Genomic DNA, 20,878 nt, shown 5'->3' with positions numbered 1-20,878 from the left:
GACAATGGCCTGAGTAGATTTACATCTCCACACTCAACTGCATGACACAGAATCCTGGACTTGTGCATATTTTAACATATTGGAAACTAATTATTGGTACTTTGATGTATTTCATAGTTTTATGTGCCCCAGAGGAACAAGAAATCTCTTCTCCACAATGTGCCACATTACTGTACCAGAACAGGCCCATAAAATATGAAGTATTGGTTTTTTACAATGGTGATAACATTGTGTCACAGGTTTCTATCAAACCACACAGGATTTATCTTTGCTTTTTTCTAGATTTTCTCTGAATCAGAGACCTTTGGAATTGAAACCCACAGCAGCATCTGATACCGGACTTAACGTTAAAGAAAGAGTGGGAGAGCCTGCTGTGGCGGCACACGCCTTGAATTCCAGCACTCCGGAGACAGAGGCAGGTGAATCACTGTGAGTTCAAGGCCTGCCTGGGCCACAAAGTGAGTCTAGGACAGCCAAAGCTACACAGAGAGACCATGTCTCGGAAAAACCCAAAAAAAAAAAAAAAAAAAAAAAAAAAAGAAGAAGAAGAAGAAAAAGAAAAGGAAAGAAAGAAAGAAGGAAAAACAAATATAGGAGCTGGAGTGAGGGCTCAGAGGTTAAGAGCACTGTCTGTTCATCCAAAGGTCCTGAGTTCAACTCCCAGCAACCACATGGTGGCTCACAACCATCTATAATGTGATCTGATGCCCTCTTCTGGCTTGCAGTTGCACACGCAGATAGAACACTGTATACATAATACATAAATAAATAAATCTTTTTTTTTTTTTTTTTTTTTTTTTTGGTTTTTTCGAGACAGGGTTTCTCTGTGTAGCCTTGACCATCATGGACTCGCTTTGTAGACCAGGCTGGCCTCGAACTCACAGCTATCCACCTGCCTCTGCCTCCCGAGTGCTGGGATTAAAGGCGTGCGCCACCACGCCCGGCATAAATAAATCTTTTTAAAAAAACAAAAAACTTTGGGGCTGGAGAGATGGCTCAGAGAGTTAGAGCACTGGCTGCTCTTCCAGAGGTCCTGAGTTCAATTCCCAGCACTTGGGAGGCAGAGGCAGGCGGATCACTGTGAGTTCGAGGCCAGCCTGGTCTACAAAGTGAGTCTAGGACAGCCAAGGCTACACAGAGAAACCCTGTCTTCAAAAACCAAAAATAAATAAATAAATACATAAGTAAAAATATGTATGTATATGGTTCAGTTTATCTCTTTTCCTGAGAAAAATTATGTCTGAGTCTTTTAGTAAAATCCTAAAATTAACTTTATCTGTCCACTATTTGGAAATCTTCCTTATGGCCTGGGGATCATTAAGCACAGATAAGCTAGACATAGCTAGATGAGGCCATCACTTCAGGAATCTGTGTAGGGTATCTACCCCTGAGCTAACTCAAACAGTGCATTGGTGCAGAGTAAACAGAGCCGATTGACAAGCCCTGACTGGCCAAGAGAACAGGTTATAGATTCAAGGTCTCTTTTTACTATAGGATTAGAGCTCTCTCAAAATGTAGTTTAAAAATAGGAGTCCTACAGGGTACACTCCTGAAGGAATAAAACTCAGTAAATAAGATAGATTGACTAAAATAAACCTTTCCTAATTTATAGCATAGATGATGAAACATACAGTAAAAGAAGTTAGGTATTAGCATTTGCTGCTCATAAAAAGACTGGCTCAGATATTTTTTGTTTGTCTGGAGTGCTCTCATATTACAAATATTGCCAGCCTAAAAGCAGGCTGTCATATAGTAAATGTGTTTGCTTTGGAAGAGACATTCTTTACTTTAGAGTTATAGGACTAGTAATAACCATAATGTCTGTTCTGTTTGTATTTTCTAATTGTAACTGAACTTGTAACTCTGGACGGGTAATGAAGAGTCAAACACACACTCTACTACTTGGCTAATCATTAGTCTGTCTTTGTTCTGTGAACATTGTATAAATGAAGAAGCACCTGGTTGCTAGTAAGTCAGAGCCACAGAAGCGGCCTGAAGGATGCTTACAGTCAGCCACAGCTTCTCCTGACCGTGGTGCCTGCCTCACTCTCTCCCCTCACTGACTCTTCATCTCCTGAGCAGGCTGCCTTGTCAGCAAAGACCCTCGGACTCCCTCCTTGTGCTGGGGAAGCGCCCTGCCCCTCACCTGGGCAGACACTATTCTAAGATCCAATGATGCTATATTAACAGCTGGTAGCAGCTATGTGAACATGGCGGAGGATAATAAGCTTGGGATTTCATCATGTGAACAAATTATCGCTGAGCAGTATATCAAGGATAGTTGATACTATTTTTCTATACTTTATGTTTAAATAAATATACTAATTATATCAGAGTTTAGAGTCTTTGGGGAGTTTTTGTTTAGTTGTTAGGCTTTGTGTTTTGACTGGGTGATTCATTGGTTTTTGGTTTTTTTTTGTTTTCTTTTTTTTTTTTTTTTTTTTTGGTTTTTTCGAGACAGGGTTTCTCTGTGTAGCCTTGCCATCCTGGACTCACTTTGTAGACCAGGCTGGCCTTGAACTCACAGCGATCCGCCTGCCTCTGCCTCCCGAGTGCTGGTATTAAAGGTGTGCGCCACCGCGCCCGGCTGTTTTTGCTTTTTGAGCCTTGGTTGGTCTGGACTCACTTTGTAGACCAGGCTGGCCTCGAACTCACAGTGATCCACTTGCCTCTGCCTCCTGAGTGCTGGAGTTAAAGGCGTGTGCCACCACGCCTGGCTTGTTGTTGTGTTTTATTTTGCTTCTCTTATGATGCTGGGAGTCAAACCTGGTCTTCTTGGGGCTGGAGAGATGGCTCAGAGGTTAGGAGTACTGTCTGTTCTTCCAAAGGTCCTGAGTTAAATTCCCAGCAACCACATGGAGACTTACACCATCTATAATGAGATCTGGTGCCCTCTTCTGGCCTGCTGGCTCACATGCAGGCAGAACACTGTATAATAAATCTTAAAAAACAAAAATAAAATAAAAAAACAGCCGGGCGTGGTGGCACACACCTTTAACTCCAGCACTCAGGAGGCAGAGGCAGGTGGATCACTGTGAGTTGGAGGCCAGCCTGGTCTACAAAGTGAGTCCAGAACAGCTAAGGCTACACAGAGAAACCCTGTCTCGAAAACCCAAAAACAAAACAACAACAAAAACCCTCAAAAACAAAAACAAAAATTTCTGGACGAAAAGCATTCTTGCCAGTATTTCATCATATGGTACAGATGATGTAATCAATTCCCTTCTGCTGTAGATTTAGGCGGTTTCAGATTTCTATTTGTGGATCGTTCTTTTACATGGTTTTATGAGTTCCGCACAAAAGATTCATCAAAATGGGATTACTGAGTCAAGTTGTGCAAATATTTTTTAAACCAACTTGTTTCCCAGAAAGCCCCTATCAATGATTCTTCTCCCGGAAGATTGTGTTTCCATGAAGAAAAGCCACTCACAGCATATTCCTGTAGTTCCTGTGTACTAGCCCTGTTCCTTTCATCTGCTGTAGTCGTTAGCACAATCCTCATGTTATCTGGGAGTTAGCTGAGGGCCAGGGACATAAAGTGTCATTCAACGGAAGCACTCCCAGGTACCACTGTCTCAAATTCACTCATATTCTTTGTAATTTGTATCATACAGTGTGGGACTGCAATGGCCCAGAATGAACAGAGGAAGGGTTGAGGCAGGCACAATCCTGGGAACCTCAGATGAGGACGCTCCCTCTCCCTGCTCCCAACCTGGTGCCATAAAGTCCGCCTGCCCCACCATCAACCCTAGTAAGAATTTATTACCTTAACAATTATCAGCCTTTACCCCTTGTTTGACCTTATAAGGTCCCCCACCCCCATCCCAAGCTCCTGAGTAAACAGATGATGTGTCTTATAATACCCCTGTCCTGGCCAATTATACATAGCCACACAAATCTTGCCCTAGAGACCCTGGCCATCTCCCCAAGGGCATAAATAACCCCCTTCCCCCCCCCACCCCTTCTCCTCCCCTACCCCCACCAATGTTCTTTTTTTTTTTTTTCGGTTTTTCGAGACAGGGTTTCTCTGTGTAGCCTTGGCCATCCTGGACTCACTTTGTAGACCAGGCTGGCCTCGAACTCACAGGGATCTGCCTGCCTCTGCCTCCCAAGTGCTGGGATTAAAGGCGTGCGCCACCACGCCCGGCTCAGACCCGTTCTTTGAAGCTGTTTCTGGTATGTGTTCTTTGTCTCCCCACTAATGGGGCTAACCAAATTCAAGCTTGTACCCACTCCCTACCCCACTGCCCTCCACCCCCAAACCCCCATTCCTCCATCTCCCCCATCCAAGTACTCTCCTGAGAAATTTCACCATGCACAAGATCTGGTATAAGGAAGTTTACTGGGGGAAAGTATATTGAGGGCCTGGAGTAGGGGTGGAGGCAGATGAGCAAACATGTAGACAGGCAGAGAGATGGGAGCAGAGCCATGAAGGGGGAGGGGACACTGAGGACAGAAAGGGGGAGAGAGATAGTTGGGAACAGAGAGAGCTGGGGTAGTGGGTGGTCCTCTTATCAGGCTGTACACAACTGTCACACCTGGTCATGACATAAGCAATTGCTAGGTCCCTGAGGGAAGGGCAGCAGAATCGCCTGTATGCTAACATTCCATCCTGGGAAAGCTGACTGTTTCACTGCTGTTCAGTGCATGACTAGCTGAAGTAGTGTGTGAGGCTGGATGGGAGCGCCTCGGGCTGTGCTGGGTGTGGAGCTTGAGGAAACACCTGGCCTTGGCGGGATGCTCAGGAGTGGATTTGAGAGCAACTGCTGCTGCAGCTGAAAAGGTGCACTGCAGTCCCCTGTCCCCTCTGGCTCTGACCTGTTGCATACTTAGAGACAAGACATTTACAAAGCGTGGGGAGGGAGAGCAGACGGAAAGAAACAGGCCTTGCAGCAAGGAAAAAGGAATAAAGAAAAGTTTTTTGTTTTCATGTTCCCCTGATCGCTTGGGTGGTACATTGAGGCCAGATTCCATACATTTAAAAGCTAGATTTATCAGGGCTGAAGATAAATTTAAAAGCTAGATGTATCAATCCCAGCACTTGGGAGGCAGAGGCAGGAGGATCACTGTGAGTTCGAGGCCAGCCTGGTCTACAAAGTGAGTCCAGGACAGCCAAGGCTATACAGAGACTCTGTCTCGAAAAAAAAAAAAAAAAGATAGATGTATCAGGACTGGAGAAAAGGCTCAGTGGTTAAGAGCACTGACAGCTTTTCCAGAGGATCTGGGCTCAATTTCCAGCACTCACATGGCAGTTCACAACTGTCTGTAACGCCTTTTCCAGGGGATCTGACACCCTCACATAGACATAAATGCAGTCAAACACCAATGTACATAAAATAAAAATAAATACATTTTTTTTTTTTAAAAAAAGGCACTGTTTATAAGCTAGGCGCAGTGGTGCACACCTATAATCCCAGTATTCAGGCAGGCAGAGGCAGGAGGATCTCTGTGAGTTTGAGGCCAACCTGGTTTACAGAATGAGTTCCAGGACAGCCAAGGCTATACAGAGAGACCCTGTCTTGAAAAATAAAAAAATAAATAAAAACAAAAACAGATCCTGGACAAGAGGCTGAGGTACTGTTTAACCAAAGTGGACTTGGCCTCCAGGTTCTCTCAGCATCCCTCAGTCCCTACATGTTTGTTATAGGGCATGGCTGGCATATCCAGGCCCCTCTATCCTGAACTTTCCAGCTCAGGGACTGGGCTTCCTCTTCCCAGAGGCTTTACTATATAATCCAGACATATTCTCTCTCTCTCTCTCTCTCTCTCTCTCTCTCTCTCTCTCTCTCTCTCTCTCTCCATTTCTTCTCTCCTCTTACTCTGCTCATGTTTTGTGCTTTCTCTGTCTCTAAATGGCCAGGCCTTTCCCACTCGGATGTCTTGCTGTCTGGACTTGGGGCTCTTTGGGTACTAGAAAATTCCACATAGGCTTCCTCCCTGCCTGGAAGGTAAGTCTCCTCTCTGAGTGGTCCACAGCCTTTTCACCCGCTAGGTTGCTCACACTTGGCTCTGGAGCACCCAGTGCAGATGTTTATTTGTTTCTCAAACCTCGTATCTTAGTCTGAATAGAGTTTTGATGTTTGTTTGTTTTGCTTTTTGAGACAGGGTTTCTCTGTGTAACAGAGCCCTGGCTGTCCTGGACTCGCTTTGTAGACCAGGCTGGCCTGACTTTATCTTTAATGATGTCTGTTTGTGAGGGGGTGGCTATGTGCACAGAAGTGCAAGTACCCTCCGAGGCTAGAGATACTGGGTCCTCTAGAGCTGGAGCTGCAGGCAGTTGTGAGCTGCCCAAACATGAATGCAGGGAACCCAGCTCAGGGCCTGCAAGAGCAGCAAACATTCTCAGCTTCGGTACTATCTGTCCAGGCTTGAAGGAGAGTTTTTAAGGCTTGGAAAACAAAAAAAAAGGGGATGTGAGATTGGTTACATATAGGCTGACCCATTGATTAGATTTTAATCTGCTCTCAAAAATAGGCTGCATCAGGGCTGGAGAGGTGGCTCAGGGGTTAAGGGCACTGACTGTTCCTCCAGAGGTCCTGAGTTCAATTCCCAGCAACTACATGGTGGCTCACAACCATCTATAATGTGATCTCATGTTCTCTTCTGGCCTGCAGGTGTACATGCAGGCAGAGCACTGTATAGTTAATAAATAAATAAATAAACAAATCTTAAAAAATAGGCTGCATCAATTTACCACCTCAACAGTACAGGGTACTCACTATTTTAGTAGAACTAAAAAAGAAAAAATGATGCCAGTTTGGTGTAAGGAGTTTCTTGACAACTTTTCTTTGATTTTGAGAGAAGGTCTCACAATGTACGCCTGTCTGGCCTTGAACTTGCTATGTAGACCAAGCTGGCCTCAGAACGTATAGACATCAGCCTGCCTCTGCCTCCTGTGTTAGCACTGAAGGCGTGTACTCCTGCTTTTGATAAATTTAGTTTTCTGTTACTCTATTCCGCCTGGTCTCAGGACACGTAAAGGGGTCCTTTTCTTTTTAATTTAATTTTTTGTTTGTTTTGTTTTTGTTTTTTGAGACAAGGTTTCTCTGTGTAGCCTTGGCTGGCCTAGACTCGCTTTGTAGAGCAGGCTGACCTCGAACTCACAGCGATCCGCCTATTTCTGACTCCCAAGTGCTGGGATTAAAGGCATGCGCCACCACTGCCCGGCTTAAGGGGTTCTTTTCTTATTTATTTTGTACTTTTATCTGGGTCAACAAGGGAGAAGAGTAGTTGTGATAAAGAGGCCAAGCAGCACGAGGCAGAGGCATGGCGACCGACGTGCAAGAACCTCCTTTAGGGCTGGAGAGATGGCTCAGAGGTTAAAGGTACTGACTGCTCTTCCAAAGATCATGAGTTCAATTCCCAGCAACCACATACTGGCTCACAGCCATCTATAATGAGATCTGTATACATAATAAATAAATAAATCCTTTAAAAAAAAAAAAAAAAAAAAAAAAAAAAAACCTCCTTTAACATCCACCTGGACAACGGTGGTCAGCAGAGGGCGCCCGGAAAGCCTTCCTCGGACCCCGCCCCAGGCCAGCGTGTGCCGCCCCGCCCCCATGACGTATTTCCGCGTCATCTGCCGCTGAGGTTAGTTCTCATTGGGTGCTGGCGAAGCGACGGAGGTGGAGTCAGGCAGGCGCGAGGGAAGCGCTGGAGCCCAGGGGAGGCGGGGCTTGCCTATCTCCCCGCCCCTCCACCTCCCTCCGGTCCCTCACTGGGACGTCTGTACGCGGCGTCGCGGAGTGCAGTGGCGACAGTGGCTGCACTTTCTCCGTGGTCCCGGCTGTAGCTGAGCTGTGGAGAGTGCGCAGCGGGGCCGCCGGAGCCCAAGGAACGCGTGCGCTGAGGCGAGAGAGTCCCGGGCCTCCGATCGCGCGCCGCTGGTTCTCCGCGTGGCCTGGGCGGAGGGTCCCAAGCCCCCGGCGCTTATAGAACCGCCCCGACTCTGGGCAGAGCCGAGGGAGGAAGCGAGTAGCGCCCGCGCGCTCCGTGCTGAGTTGCAGGCTGTTTCCCGGCTGCAAGATGCCCAAGAAGAAGCCGACGCCCATCCAGCTGAACCCGGCCCCCGATGGCTCGGCGGTTAACGGGACCAGCTCGGCCGAGTGAGTACCGGGAGTGGCCCGGAGGCCGCCACCGCCAGGCTCGGCTCCGTCACGTACGGCCCGGCTGGTGGGGGGCGAGGAACTCCAGCCGCCGGGCTATCGGTGACTAAGCACTGATTGTGCGCCTGACTCACACCGGCCGTGCACCTTGCGAGTCCGGATCCCCCTATTTCCCAACCCTGTCTGTCACCCCTGGCCGCCGATATCAATCTTCGCCCGAGAAAACGAAACATAATGCGTCTCCCAAGCTATTGCCTAAAGGGCATCTTCTGGGATTGTGGCCTGTAATGGGACGCAGAGCAAATTCAGGTCGCATCTGCGCCTTTGAGACCTACTCGGGGTCTGAGTGTGGACTTGGGATGGGGTGAGCCCCATTACTTTTGGTGCCTGACACCTGTGGGGCCTTGTGGCCGGTTGGTCGCCTGGCCAGCGGGGGCGTGTGTGCACAGACTTCCCCATGGCTTTTCCCTGGCTCACTTTGGGGACTCCCTATCCGTGACCTTTTTCTTGGGAGCTGCCTTGCTCGAGGGAAGAGTCTCTCCTCAGCTGACTGGTCATACAACAGTCCACCAGATATTCTCCTGGCTTTGCGTATGTGGCTCGGAGCCGGAAATTGCTCTCAGACATAAGAACTTAGACCATGGAAACAAAACCAAAGGTGCTTGATATCTGCAGCGGTCAGCATTGCTTACAGACAGACAGTAGTTTATTTCCTAAGGTGGGTGTCTGAACCCACCTGTTGGGTTTCTTTGACTAGATGGAGAAATAACTAGAATAATTTAGATTCTTCATCTTTACCTAATGGCAGGAGACTTGAGGTATCTGACAAAATGAAAATCGCCCCAGGCATTCTGCCCTTTGGAGATCATCTAATCCCCTTCTCTTTTTAGATTTTTTTAAAAACATTTTTATTTTTATTTTTGGTTTTTCGAGACAGGGTTTCTCTATGCTATCATAGCTGTCCTGGACTCGCTTTGTAGATCAGGCTGGCCTCGAACTCAGCGATCCGCCTGCCTCTGCCTCCTGAGTGCTGGCGTTAAAGGCGTGCGCCACCACGCTGGGCTTCTCTTTTTAGATTTTAATAACTCACAACCTGTTGGTATGGTGACTTTCCTTGATACCTGCAGTCATGGCAGGGCTGGTAGTGGGCTTGTGTGAGCTCAGCCAGATTATTAAGACCTGCTCCAAACACATCTCTTCTTTACATCCTGCTCAGCCCATGGTAGTTTTCTGTGCCATTAAGTTGAGCAGGATTACTATCATTTGTTCAGTTTGTATCTACAGCCTTTTGCCTCTTCTAAAACAGACAGCAAGCCTCCCAACCCCCTTTTGAGGCAAGATATTCTTCAGTAACTGTTTTCAGGACTGATGTGTACCCCTCTTCCCCCACCACATGTTTGGTGATTGTGAGGTTCTTTTTTTTTTTTTTTTTCCCTTCTCGAGACAGGGTTTCTCTGTGTAGTCTTGGCTGTCCTGGACTCCCTTTGTAGACCAGGCTGGCCTCGAACTCACAACGATCCGCCTGCCTCTGCTTCCCAGGCGCTACCACGCCCAGTCCGATCTTGAGGTTCTTAACAGTAGTCAGCTTCAGAGGCTGTGTGCTGGGTCAGGTTGGATTTGAAGCTGTTTCTGTTTCTTGCAGTTGGTGAGCCTGGAGAAGTTTTTTTATGTTCTCTGGGCCCAGGCTTATTTGTTTTTTATTTATTTTTCAGAACAAGTGGTCCTAATAATAGAACCAACTTACAAGGATTCATTGTGATTAAAATGAACCTTCCCAGACTGTCCATCCGGTGCCTGTGCCTGGGTGCCTGCCTTGACAGTTGAGAAGGCTGGTGGACCTTGACAGGTCGTGTCCGTTGATGGTAGTGGATGGATGTGTTAAGGTGCCTCTGGACAAATAACCCTTTAGCCTAGTTTTCTGTGCAGTCTGCCTTACCTCCGTGACTCATTGCTAGGTGACAATAGGAGACATTTCTGTGTCGGCTGCTGGAGACAAACAGGGACTGTACCCTTGTTTCCTAGCACTAATTGGGGCGAGGGGGCACAGTGAGCTGACAGGCTTCCCGTCTCACCCTGGGGCGGGTTTCTCAAGCAGAGCCTCTCCTGTCGAGCTGTCAGCAGAAAACCTTGTGCTTGTGATCTCTGTGCTTGCACCATGGCCTGTTTCAAACATGAGACAACGTGAGGTAAAAGGAAGAGGAAGAAGAAAATATGCACTGATGGTGAGGAGTTCTTGGTGTCAAATTGTCGAGGTTGCTTTCCTCCTGGTACCTTGAGCTTGCTGTTAACGTTACACTTACTCATTCAAGGAAGAAGCTAGTAATGCAGGCCCCGCAGTTTATGTAAGTTTTAGGGGTCCGTAGGGAAAAATGTAGAAATATCTTTATTACTTAAACTATGGGGACATATTGCTAGCATATTATAATGAAATAAATTAGAAATAAGCTTGCATCATTGTTGTCCCCATCCTGTGTCCCTTCCCCTGTCCTGCCATGCCCACCCCCCTTGTTCCATTGCAATTAGAATAAAGTCCCAACTCCTCATGCTGGGCTGAGGAACTCTGACGGAACTGCCGGCCTATGCCCCTATTCCTGCCTGTGCCCCCACCACTCCCTCCTCTAACCACATTTCCTGTGGCTTTTTCCTTCTGCTCTCTTTCACTTCCTCCATAGATGGGTTGTATTCCCCTGACCCCCAGCCTTTGCACATGCTGTTTCCTTTGTAGTTAATCCATTTTTCTTCTCCTTGTGAGGGAAGAAGCAGTTGTTACCTTTGCTTAAAAATCCTGTCCTTATAGACCACCATGTCCCTTCAGGTCTCCCATGTTTTGTTTGTTTGAGATTTATTTTGTGTATATAAGTGCCCTATCTGCACACTTTTTTGAGACAAGGGTTTCTCTGTATAGCCCTGGCTGTCCTGGACTCCCTTTGTAGACCAGGCTGGCCTCCAACTCACAGAGATCTGCCTGCCTCTGCCTCCTGGAGTGCTGGGATTAAAGGTGTGTACCACCACGCCAGCCTTGATTCTTCTTTATTAGTTTGTGGTGCTAAGGTTCAAACCTCGAGTCCTACTCAGGACGCCACCACTAAGCTGTACCCCCAGTCCAATGACGCACAAATGCACACTAATTTTTCTTCCCAGTTCTAGAGATCAAGTCTGGAGTTGTACACATGTTGTAAAGGCCAGGACAGACTCTTCTCCGTTGATGTTTCCCTAGCATCTTGTCCAGTGTCTGTGCTAAATAAATGAACGCTCCCCATCTTTAAAGTCCATCTGTGGCTGCAGTCAGTCTCTCAACAAAGTTTAGCTGTGTTGCCTATGCTGACCTCTAACATCCGTGCTCACTTGCCTCAACCTCTCAAGGGAAGCATCCAAGTTCACAGGTATGGCCTGTGATATCTGCCACTAGTCCCCTCCCCCCTTTTCATGTTTGCATTAATCCCTAATAAGAATACAATACCCAGAGAACAAAATTTATTCTGAGGTTTATGTCAGGTTTTTTCTTCTTCCAAATCAGATTGTGTTTTATTTGAAGTTCTTAGATGTACTGAAGGGCTTATGTCAGTTTTAATGGCAACTCCTTTTGCGCGCTCTCTCTCTCTCTCTCTCTCTCTTTTGTTTTTTGTTTTGTTTTTGTTTTCAAGACAGGGTCTCTCTGTGTAGCCTTGGCTATCCTGGACTCACTTTGTAGACCAGGCTGGCCTCGAACTCACAGCAATCCACCTGTCTCTGCCTCCCAAGTGCTGGGACTGAAGGCTTGCGCCACCACGCCCGGCGCCCTTTCTCATTTTTAACTTCTTTTGTGCTTTTTGTCTGTATTGTGTAATGAAGGTCACTTATGTGCAGTCTTTCTGTGGGTTGGACCTGGGGCCTCTCATGCTGGACAAGCATTCGATCTATGAGCTACATCCCCTATTTTTTTATTTTTATTTTTTGCTTTAAAAATGTATATTTATTTATATATTCTATTTATTTGTTTTTGTGTTTCTTTTTGTGTTTCTATTTATTTGTTTTTGGGTTTCTCTGTGTAGCCGGCGCTATTATGGAACTCACTTTGTAGACCAGGCTGACCTCAAACTCAGAGATCCCCCTGCTTCTGCCTCCCAAGTGCTGGAATTAAAGGTGTGTGCCACCGTGCTGGCTTATTTATACATTTTATGTATATAGGTGTTTTGTCTGCATATATGTCTATGCACTAAAAGTATGATGCCCTCTGAGACCAGAAGAAGGCATCTCCTGTGTCTGGGTTCCAAATGGTTGTGAGCTGTTGTATGGGTGTTGGGAATTTAGCCTCTGCCCTTTGGAAGAGTAGACAGTATTATTAACTACTGGGCCCCTCTCCTGCTCTTTTTGGCTGTCCGAAACTTCGCTTTGTAGACCAGGCTGCCCTGGAACTCACAGAGATCAGCCTGCCTCTGAGTCCTGTGATTAAAGGCGGGTTCTACTGTGCCTTGCTCATACAATTTTTTATTTACATCGTTTTCTCCTTCACCTGTGTGGGCCTCTGGGTTGGCAATACTGATGAGGTAGGTAGTGTGTTACCAGTGGAGTTAAGACCAAGCCTGGAGCCAGGCGGTGGTGATGCGCACCTTTAGTCCCAGCACTCAGGGGGCAGAGGCAGGAGAATCTCTGTGAGTTCGAGGCCAGCCTGGTCTACAAAGTGAGTCCAGGACAGCCAGGGCTACACAGAGAAACCCTGTATTGAAAAACAAAAACAAAGCCTGGCCTGGTCTGCATACTTGATTCCTAGCTACTCAGGAGTGGGAGGTAGAAGAATGGTTTGAGCACAGGAGTTGAAGACCACCTGGGCAATTTAGTGAGAGCCTATCCCAAAGGAAACCCCCCTCCCCCAAACAAAACAACCCCAGTCACACCCACAAACGCTGAAAGGACTGGAATCCACACAGAACACACCAACACCAAAATCTCAGCACAAAGGAGACTTATTTGCCCCAGAGGGACAAAGGGCAGGGAATAGAGACAAAGACCAGAGACGCAGGACTAGGGAGAAGGAAAGGAATGAGGAGATGGGGGGAGGGGATAGTTGCCTGGGAGGGACAAAGGACTGCCTCTGGATAGAGAGGAGACAGATGTGGCCCATAGGCAAATCGAAATTTATAAAGGGAAAGAAACAAAGTGAGAGAATATTAACATATGATAGCTGAAAGCCTTGTGTACTATATATTCAGTATGTAGTTAGGTGAGCCAAAGCGGGCTTTTGATTGTTGTTCAGTACTTTGATAGCTAGACCTTGGTGGTCAGCCTGGGGGCCGGGGGCCTGGGGGTGACGGTGGGTGGGGGAGGTGGGGGGTGGGGAGGAGTAAGTGGCCAAATAAGGGAATAGACCTTGGCTGGCTTTAGGAATGTAATCTAACAGTTTAGCAAGGCGGAGGAATGGGGGAAGGGCAAGACCTGTCAGAGCCCTGTTTGCTAAACTGTGGCCTACTAGAACCCTTCAAATTCCCGATACCTTTCCTCGGCATGAGTGCTTGATTCCACCAGAAGTCTGGGTCAAGTAGTGGTGAGTCTTGCAGACATTTTGAGAAACTGAACCCAGAAAACCCAAAGATGGGAAGACAGTGAAGTGGGCCTGAGAAGAAATGTCAGGGTCTCAGTTTTGTTTCTGTTGATCCTTCCCAGTAACTCCCAGTTTTGAAAAACCATCCAGGTTTCTTGTTGCCACTTAATATTTTCCCCCAACATTTGTTGTCATTTGTTTTTTTAAAAAGTTTTTGCAATTAATATAATTACATCGTTTCTTCCCTTTTCTCCCTCCAAACCCTTTCATATACCTTTCCTTGCTCTATTTCAAATCCATGGCTTCCTTTTTCATTAATTGTTGTTACGTATATGTGTATACATATATACTCCTAAGTATAACCTATTGTTTGTATAATGCTACTAATGTGTACATTTTCAGGGCTGGTCATTTGGTATCAGATAACCAATTGGTGTGCTCTTCCCTGGAGAAAACTATTCGTCCCACTCTCAGCATTCCCTAGGTGCCTGTAGTTCTTTGTATAGGGTTAAGGCCTCTTGGCTTTCCTCATACCTACTTTGGCATGTGCATTTATTGGTATGTGTTTCTGTCCCCTCATCTACAATGTTCCTAGAACTTTAGGTGTTGGAGTGTTTTGTAGATGTATTGTTGGGACTGGGCTCCACAACTCTGCTTTTTGATTAGTTGTGGGTTTCTGTAATACTCTTTGTTGCAAAGAGAAGTTTGCTTGATGAGAGTTGAAGACTACACAAATGTTTAGATTGTTGTTAGGAATTTTGCTGGTGTAGGGAATTAGTTGTAGGTCCTTCAAGATCCATGGCTTTCCTGGCCCTGGGAAGTTTGCTAGGTTTCCAGCACCAGGCATGGTTTTCCTCTTGCTGAGCTGTATTTATTCACTTCTTTTTGACCTCATGCTCTGTGCCCTGCTTCTGTTGTCTAGCTCCCAGGAGACTGTTTGGAGGCTGAGTTTACCTCTTTGCTGAGTTAACTCTGTCTGGATAAATGGAGCTCTGTTTTAAAAGAGCAGGTGTTCTGAGTCCTGGTAAAGGGCCAGATTTGAAAATGCTGATCCTGCCTCAGATTTCTCCCTGTCTTTGTCAGGGCCATCCTGCTTTGATGTCAGAGAGGAGTCAGGTTAAGTAGGGGTTTGGGAGCGGAACAGAGAGTGGGCAAGGGCTGTGACCTTTTCTCTGTGAATAGTTCACTTTTCAGGACAGCTCTAGAAATCTTGATGTATAAAACACTCTTTAAAGAACCTGTACCCAAGCTGGGCGTGGTGGTGCACGCCTTTAATCCCAGCACTCGGGAGGCAGAGGCAGGCGAATCGCTGTGAGTTCGAGGCCAGCCTGGTCTACAAAGTGAGTCCAGGATGGCCAAGGCTACACAGAGAGACCCTGTCTAGAAAAATTAAAAAAAAAAAAAAAAAAAAAAAAAAAAAACCTGTACCCAGCTGGGAGGTGGTGGTGCACGCCTTTAATCCCAGCTGTGAGTTCGAGGCCAGCCTGGTCTACAAGTGAGTCCAGGACAGCAAGGCTACACAGAGAAACCCTGTCTCAGAAAAAAAATTAAAAAAAGAACCTGTACTCATGGGGCTGGAGAGATGGTTCAGTGGTTAAGAGCACTGCATGCTCTTGCAAAGAACCTGGGTTCAATACTCAGCACCCACATGGCAGCTCACAACTGTCTGTAACTCCAAGATCTGACATCCCCACACCAACGCACATAAATTAAAATTATTGAAAAGAAAAAATAACCTGCACCCAAGGCCAGGGGTAGTGGCGCACACCTTTAATCCTAGCATTCAGGAAGCAGAGGCAGGTGGATTGCTGTGAGTTCGAGGCCAGCCTGCTCTACAAAGTGAGTCTAGGATAGCTAAGGCTACACAGAGAAACTCTGACTCAAAAAACAAACAAACAGAACCTGCACCCATCAAGTTTTCTACTTATACTTATTCTGTTAGATAGAATTTTTTTTTTTTAATATTTTTATTTAATTTTTAAATTTATGTGCATCGGTGTAAGGGTGTCAGATCTTGGAGTTACAGACAGTTGTGAGCTGCCATGTGGGTGCTGGGAATTGAACCCAGGGCCTTTGGAAGAGCAGACGGTGCTCTTAACCACTGAGCCAACTCTCTAGCCCCTAGATAGAATTTTATTTCTAACAATCTTTAATATTTAGTGTGTGTGTGTAAGGGGTGGAGGACTTTCCAGAGTGGGTTCTCTCCTTATAGCAGGTGAATCCCAGGGATTGAACTCAGGTCATCACGCTTGGCATCGAGTGCCTCTAGCTGCTGAGCCATCTTGTAGCCCAAGCAGCATTTTTTAGATGTTTTGCTCTGAGATAAAGTTTCACTCTGTAGGTAAGGCTGACCTCACGCTTGATCCTTTCCCTCAGATTCCCAAGAGCTGGGACTATAGGTGTGTGCCCCAAGCTTGGTTTAGCTAGCTGAGACCATTGATGGTCACTCCCACCTTTACACGTAGACACACTCATTACACTTGCCACTTTAGTTGGCTGAAGAGTAGATGTGATAAAGTTTGGCTTTCTATGCAAATGTGACTTCCTTGGTCACTTAGGTGATTTCCAGGTTGGTTTTTTTGTGTGCGGTTTTTTGAGAAAGGGTCTCAATATATAGCCCTGGCTGTCCTGGAACGCACTCTGTACACCAGGCTGGCCTCTAACTCACAGAAATCTGCCTACCTCCCCCTCTCCACTGCTGTAATTAAAGATGGGTGCCATTGCCTTAGTAAGGGTTACTATTGCTGTGATGAAGCACCATGACCAAAAGTAATTTGTAGAGGAAAGAGTTTATTTAGCTTCCACTTCCTTAGTCCGATCACTAAAGGAAGTGAGGACAGGAACTCAAACAGCAGGAACCTAGAGACAGGAGCTGATGCAGAGGCCATGGAGGGTGCTGCTTACTGGTTGCTCTCCATGGCTTGCTCAGGCTGCTTTCTTATAGAACCGGGGACCACCAGCCCAGGGATGGCACCACCCATAATGGCCTGGTCCCTCTCGCAGCAATCACTAATTAAGAAAATGCTGCCTTTCAGGTGGCTCTCTGAGTTGTTGGATCTCCGATTTCAAGGCCAGCCTAGTCTACGAAGTGAGTTTCAACAGAGCTGGGGTTAAATAGAGAAACCGTGTCTCAAAATAACAAAAAGCTGGGCATAGCAGAGCACACCTTTAATCCCAGACAGAGGTAGGAGGATCGCTGTGAGTTCAAGGCCAGCCTGGTCTACAAAGTGAGTCCAGGACAGGCAAGGCTACACAGAGAAACCCTTTAAAACCGATCAACCAAGCAACAAACAACAATAACAACAAAAAGAAAAGAAAAAACAAAAACAAACACACAAAAGAAAACACTCTACAACTTGTGCACGCCTGATGTTATGGATGCATTCTCTTCATTAAGGCTCTTATCTCTCAGGTGACTTTAGTTTGTGTCAAGGTGACACAAAACTATGCAGTACAGCCATGATTTCCAGAGTTTTATTATTTAATGATACTCTTTTTTTTTTTTTTGGTTTTTCGAGACAGGATTTCTCTGTGTAGCCTTGGCCATCCTGGATTCACTTTGTAGACCAGGCTGGCCTCGAACTCACATCGATCCGCCTGCCTCTGCCTCCCGAGTGCTGGGATTACAGGCGTGCGCCACAACGCCCGGCTTAATGATCTCTTGTAAATGCTTTTCAAACCAGTATATTTTATTTTTCATTTATGTAAATGTGCCAAATCATAGGCAATAAACCCTGCTACTTGTGTTATTACAAAACAGGTTATTTTTCGAGACAGGGTTTCTCTGTGTAGCCTTGGTTGGTCTAGACTCTCTTTGTAGACCAGGCTGGCCACAAACTCATAGAAATCCGATTGCTTCTCTGCCTTTGCTGGGATTGAAAGTGTGAGCCATCATCTTCCGGCTTATTTACCATATTTTTGAAATGGAATTATTTTCTGCCTTTCATGTTAGTTCAGTACTTAGTTTTTACTGGATGTTCTGTGCTGGGAGCTGTATGTGACTCAGAGACAAGTAAGAGAATCTTTGCCGCTAAGGTTTTCGGATGTAAACATGGAAACGGAGGAGGTGAGTGCCGTGGGGAATAAATGGCTGCAGAATGAGAAAAGTACCCCAAAAGAAGAAGTAAAAGACAGCCCTGTAGCACTCCTCCCTGGGAGGGAGACGAACCCCCATCCAGGAGGTGAGGAGCTGCTGTCTCAGAAGTGATGACATTTTGAACTGGGTCTTGAAGGATAGCTAGCATTTCCGTGGGAGTGGGGGAGGGGCGTGGCAGGAAGCGCTGGATGAGCAGTTCACACCCGCCGGAAGCTTGAGATGTGTCTGGAGGGAATAGGCAGTCGGTTCTGAAACAGCCACCCTCGCAGGCCACAGGAGATGAAGCAGGAGAGGTAGGTGGGGGCTGTGCTATTCTACTAGCTGAACATTTGGACAAGTCACATACAGTCCCCTTCCCTTTATTTTCTCAGATTAAAAAAAAACTTCCTTCATTATTTATTTATTTATTTATTTTTGAGATAGGATCTTGCTCTGTAGCCTAGACTGGCCACCGCGGGTGGATCATCCCACCTAGCCTACCAAGTGCTGGGATGGCAGGCATGTGCCACACAATGCCTGCCTTGGACTTTGATCTTAAAGTTTTATAAATTATAACACTGTCCTTAATATGTTCCTTGTTGAATGAAGAAATGATATTTTTTTAACCTTTACAAGCATGCCATGTGTACAGGACAATCTACTTTTCATTAACATTAGACATTTGCTGCCTCTGCAAACTAGATGGAGTGTGTGGCTTCCTTTTTTCTCTCCCTTTGTCCCATGTGCGATTAGTGTATCGGAGAGAGGTATCAGCTGAAGTTAATGTTTTCCCACCACATGTTCTAGTGTTCTACTGGACTTTATGAAATATTGTTTATTCACTTGTATTTTCCAGGTGTTTACTGGTTTTTGTGGTATTTTGATTTAATTCTTATATTTCAAGTAGTTTGGATATTCTTTTTTTTCTCTCTCTTTCTGATCTGATTATTTTCTTTTGAGTAGTGTTCTCATGTCCTGAGTTACTATTTGATGCTATTATCATTGAATATTTTAAAATTTGTGTGTGTGTGTGTGTGTGTGTGTGTGTGTGTGTGTGTGTTTATCAGCTATAGTTAAAAAACTTGAATGAAGTATTCATAGTCTATGTTTTGTTAGTTTATTACCTTTGCTAGTTTATTACATTTCTGGATTTATTGGTGTCATCCCCAAGATTCAGCTTTCCCATTAAGGAGTCGTGGTTGCTTTGTCAGGGCCAGCTCTGTCTCTAAGGAGTATCATGCAGGATACTCCAGGGGGTCTCCTGAAGGGACACTTTTCTTCTTTCAGCTATCCACCTTTAGAGGAGAGACTGTCAGGAGTGGATGGGGCCTGTGATGCCTCACACTCTAGCCTGGTGCTTTTACAAGGAGGCGAGGAACTTGCTACATCTCCACTGCTAGAGCAGGAGATAGTTGGACTTTTAACTATCTGGTGGATACATTGCATGATTTCAGACATTTAATGGCTTGGAAAGTTGCCAAGTTTCCCCAGGGTTGGTATTTTGTAACTTTATCTAATATTCTTTGAAAAGTATTTTCTTTCTTTTTTTTTTTGAAAAGTATTTTCAAGTAATAATGTGAATCTTTCAAAAAGTGCCCCTTTTATATTCTCTTCTCTTAGGTGGCTGAAGAAATAGAGGAATAAGAAAATGGGAGAGCCAGCCTTGGTAGTGCATGTCTTTAATCTCAGCACTCAGTTCTTTCTGAGTTCAAAGCCAGCTTAGTCTACTAACAAGTTTAGGCCAGCCAGAGCCTGGAATTGTGGGACCCTGTCTTTAAATAAAATTTAAAAAGAGTAGGAAAGAAGGAAAGAAAGAAGAAAATGGGACAGGGAAATGACTCCATCCTAGTGGATGAGCCTGTTAAGGTGTTAGTTGCAGAAGGGGAAGCAGTGGTCCCCTTGAAATGAACACCTTTCTGGAACCGATCTATTGACTGTGGCTGTTCATAAGAATTTCAGCACCTCAGATGTGTTCCCCCTTCAGAAAGAATGTAACAGAGTGAATAGTCTACCCAGCTCCAGACTCTGGAGTTAAAGGGCACAAGCCTGGCAAACTAGCCTAACATTTATTGTCCCCACAGTTCTGTGTGGATCCAGGGTGATTCCTTTTTTACTGAGTTACAGTTGGCACATCCAGGTTCGTTTAAAAAGTAGATCATATGAGATACGAGGTTTGCTACACAAAAATAAGAGAGAGAGAAAAAAAAAAAGACCGTCACTGCAGCGAGTCCAGCTTAAGTTATTTGTCCTCTTTGCCTACTTTTATTATTCTTATGCTGGCACATTTCTTCTACAACAGTCTCTTTTGCCTTATTTAATTTTGGTAACTAAATTACTTCTGGGTTAGCCATAAATGGAATTTGTTGCATTCCCATTTCTGAGTGTGGTAATTTAAAAAAAAGTCCTAAGGACTTTTCATATTTAAAAAAAAAAAGCCATACCATCCTTAGCAGGGGAAGTCGAGGGGAGAGAGTTAGGAAAGTACCAGGAACAAGCAGCAGGTGACTTGGTGGCATTGAGGCACAGAAGGAGTGCAAACCGCTGCTGACCTTCTGAGGCAGAGGGGACAGAGGGCGAGCGGAAGTCAGTGGGGCCAGATGCGCTGAGCTTTGCATTACTAGAGGCTTGCCCACAACTGGGGAGGGGGCCTGGGAAAACTCTCAGGCAAGTTGCTTCCCTGATAGACAGGGCTGTGTGTGAGGACCAAAGCTTTCAGTCTGTGAGGCAATAAAAATGAATGTGTGCAGGAAGGCTGGCAAGGTAGAGTCAGAAGACTGAAGAGGAATTGGAGGAGCCCTGGCACTCACCGGGGCCTTCTGCTCTCCAGCCACTGCAGCTCTCTCTACAGGAATGGTCCTCAGAGGCCATTATCTCAGTAGGGGATGCGAAGCTCGGGGAAGCTGAGTAACAGCATAAGATTGTGTAATTGCTAAGTTGTGGATCTAGGTTTAGAGCCTAGGTCAGGCCTAGTCTCACATCCTTTCCCACCCCACTGTGTAAAATGCCGGAGGGTTTTGTAGAGCTGTACTTTTCAAAACTAGACATTACCCACATAAAGCTGTTTATATCTGAATTAACTAAAATCCAGTACAGTTTAAATACCAGTTTCTCAGCCACACTAGTCACCTTTAAAAGACTTAACGGCCACTGTGGCAACTGTATTGGGTAGCATGCGTG

General features: G+C 45.8%; 1 protein-coding gene across 1 annotated transcript in view; it reads left to right on the top strand.

Moving 5' to 3' along the window:
- Positions 1-7,699: 7,699 nt before the first annotated feature.
- Map2k1 (mitogen-activated protein kinase kinase 1) overlaps positions 7,700-20,878 on the top strand; it is a 73,012-nt gene continuing 59,833 nt past the window's right edge. Inside the window, exon 1 of the mRNA XM_051156641.1 lies at positions 7,700-8,108. Within this exon, the coding sequence (XP_051012598.1) occupies positions 8,029-8,108 (80 nt within the window). The 5' untranslated portion in view covers positions 7,700-8,028. The remainder of the gene's footprint in view (positions 8,109-20,878) is intronic.

Source organism: Acomys russatus, chromosome 14 (genome assembly GCF_903995435.1).
Source record: "Acomys russatus chromosome 14, mAcoRus1.1, whole genome shotgun sequence".
Classification (NCBI taxonomy): domain Eukaryota; kingdom Metazoa; phylum Chordata; class Mammalia; order Rodentia; family Muridae; genus Acomys; species Acomys russatus.
Note: the sequence above shows the minus strand (reverse complement) of the source record. Positions and strands in the feature narration are given on the sequence as shown.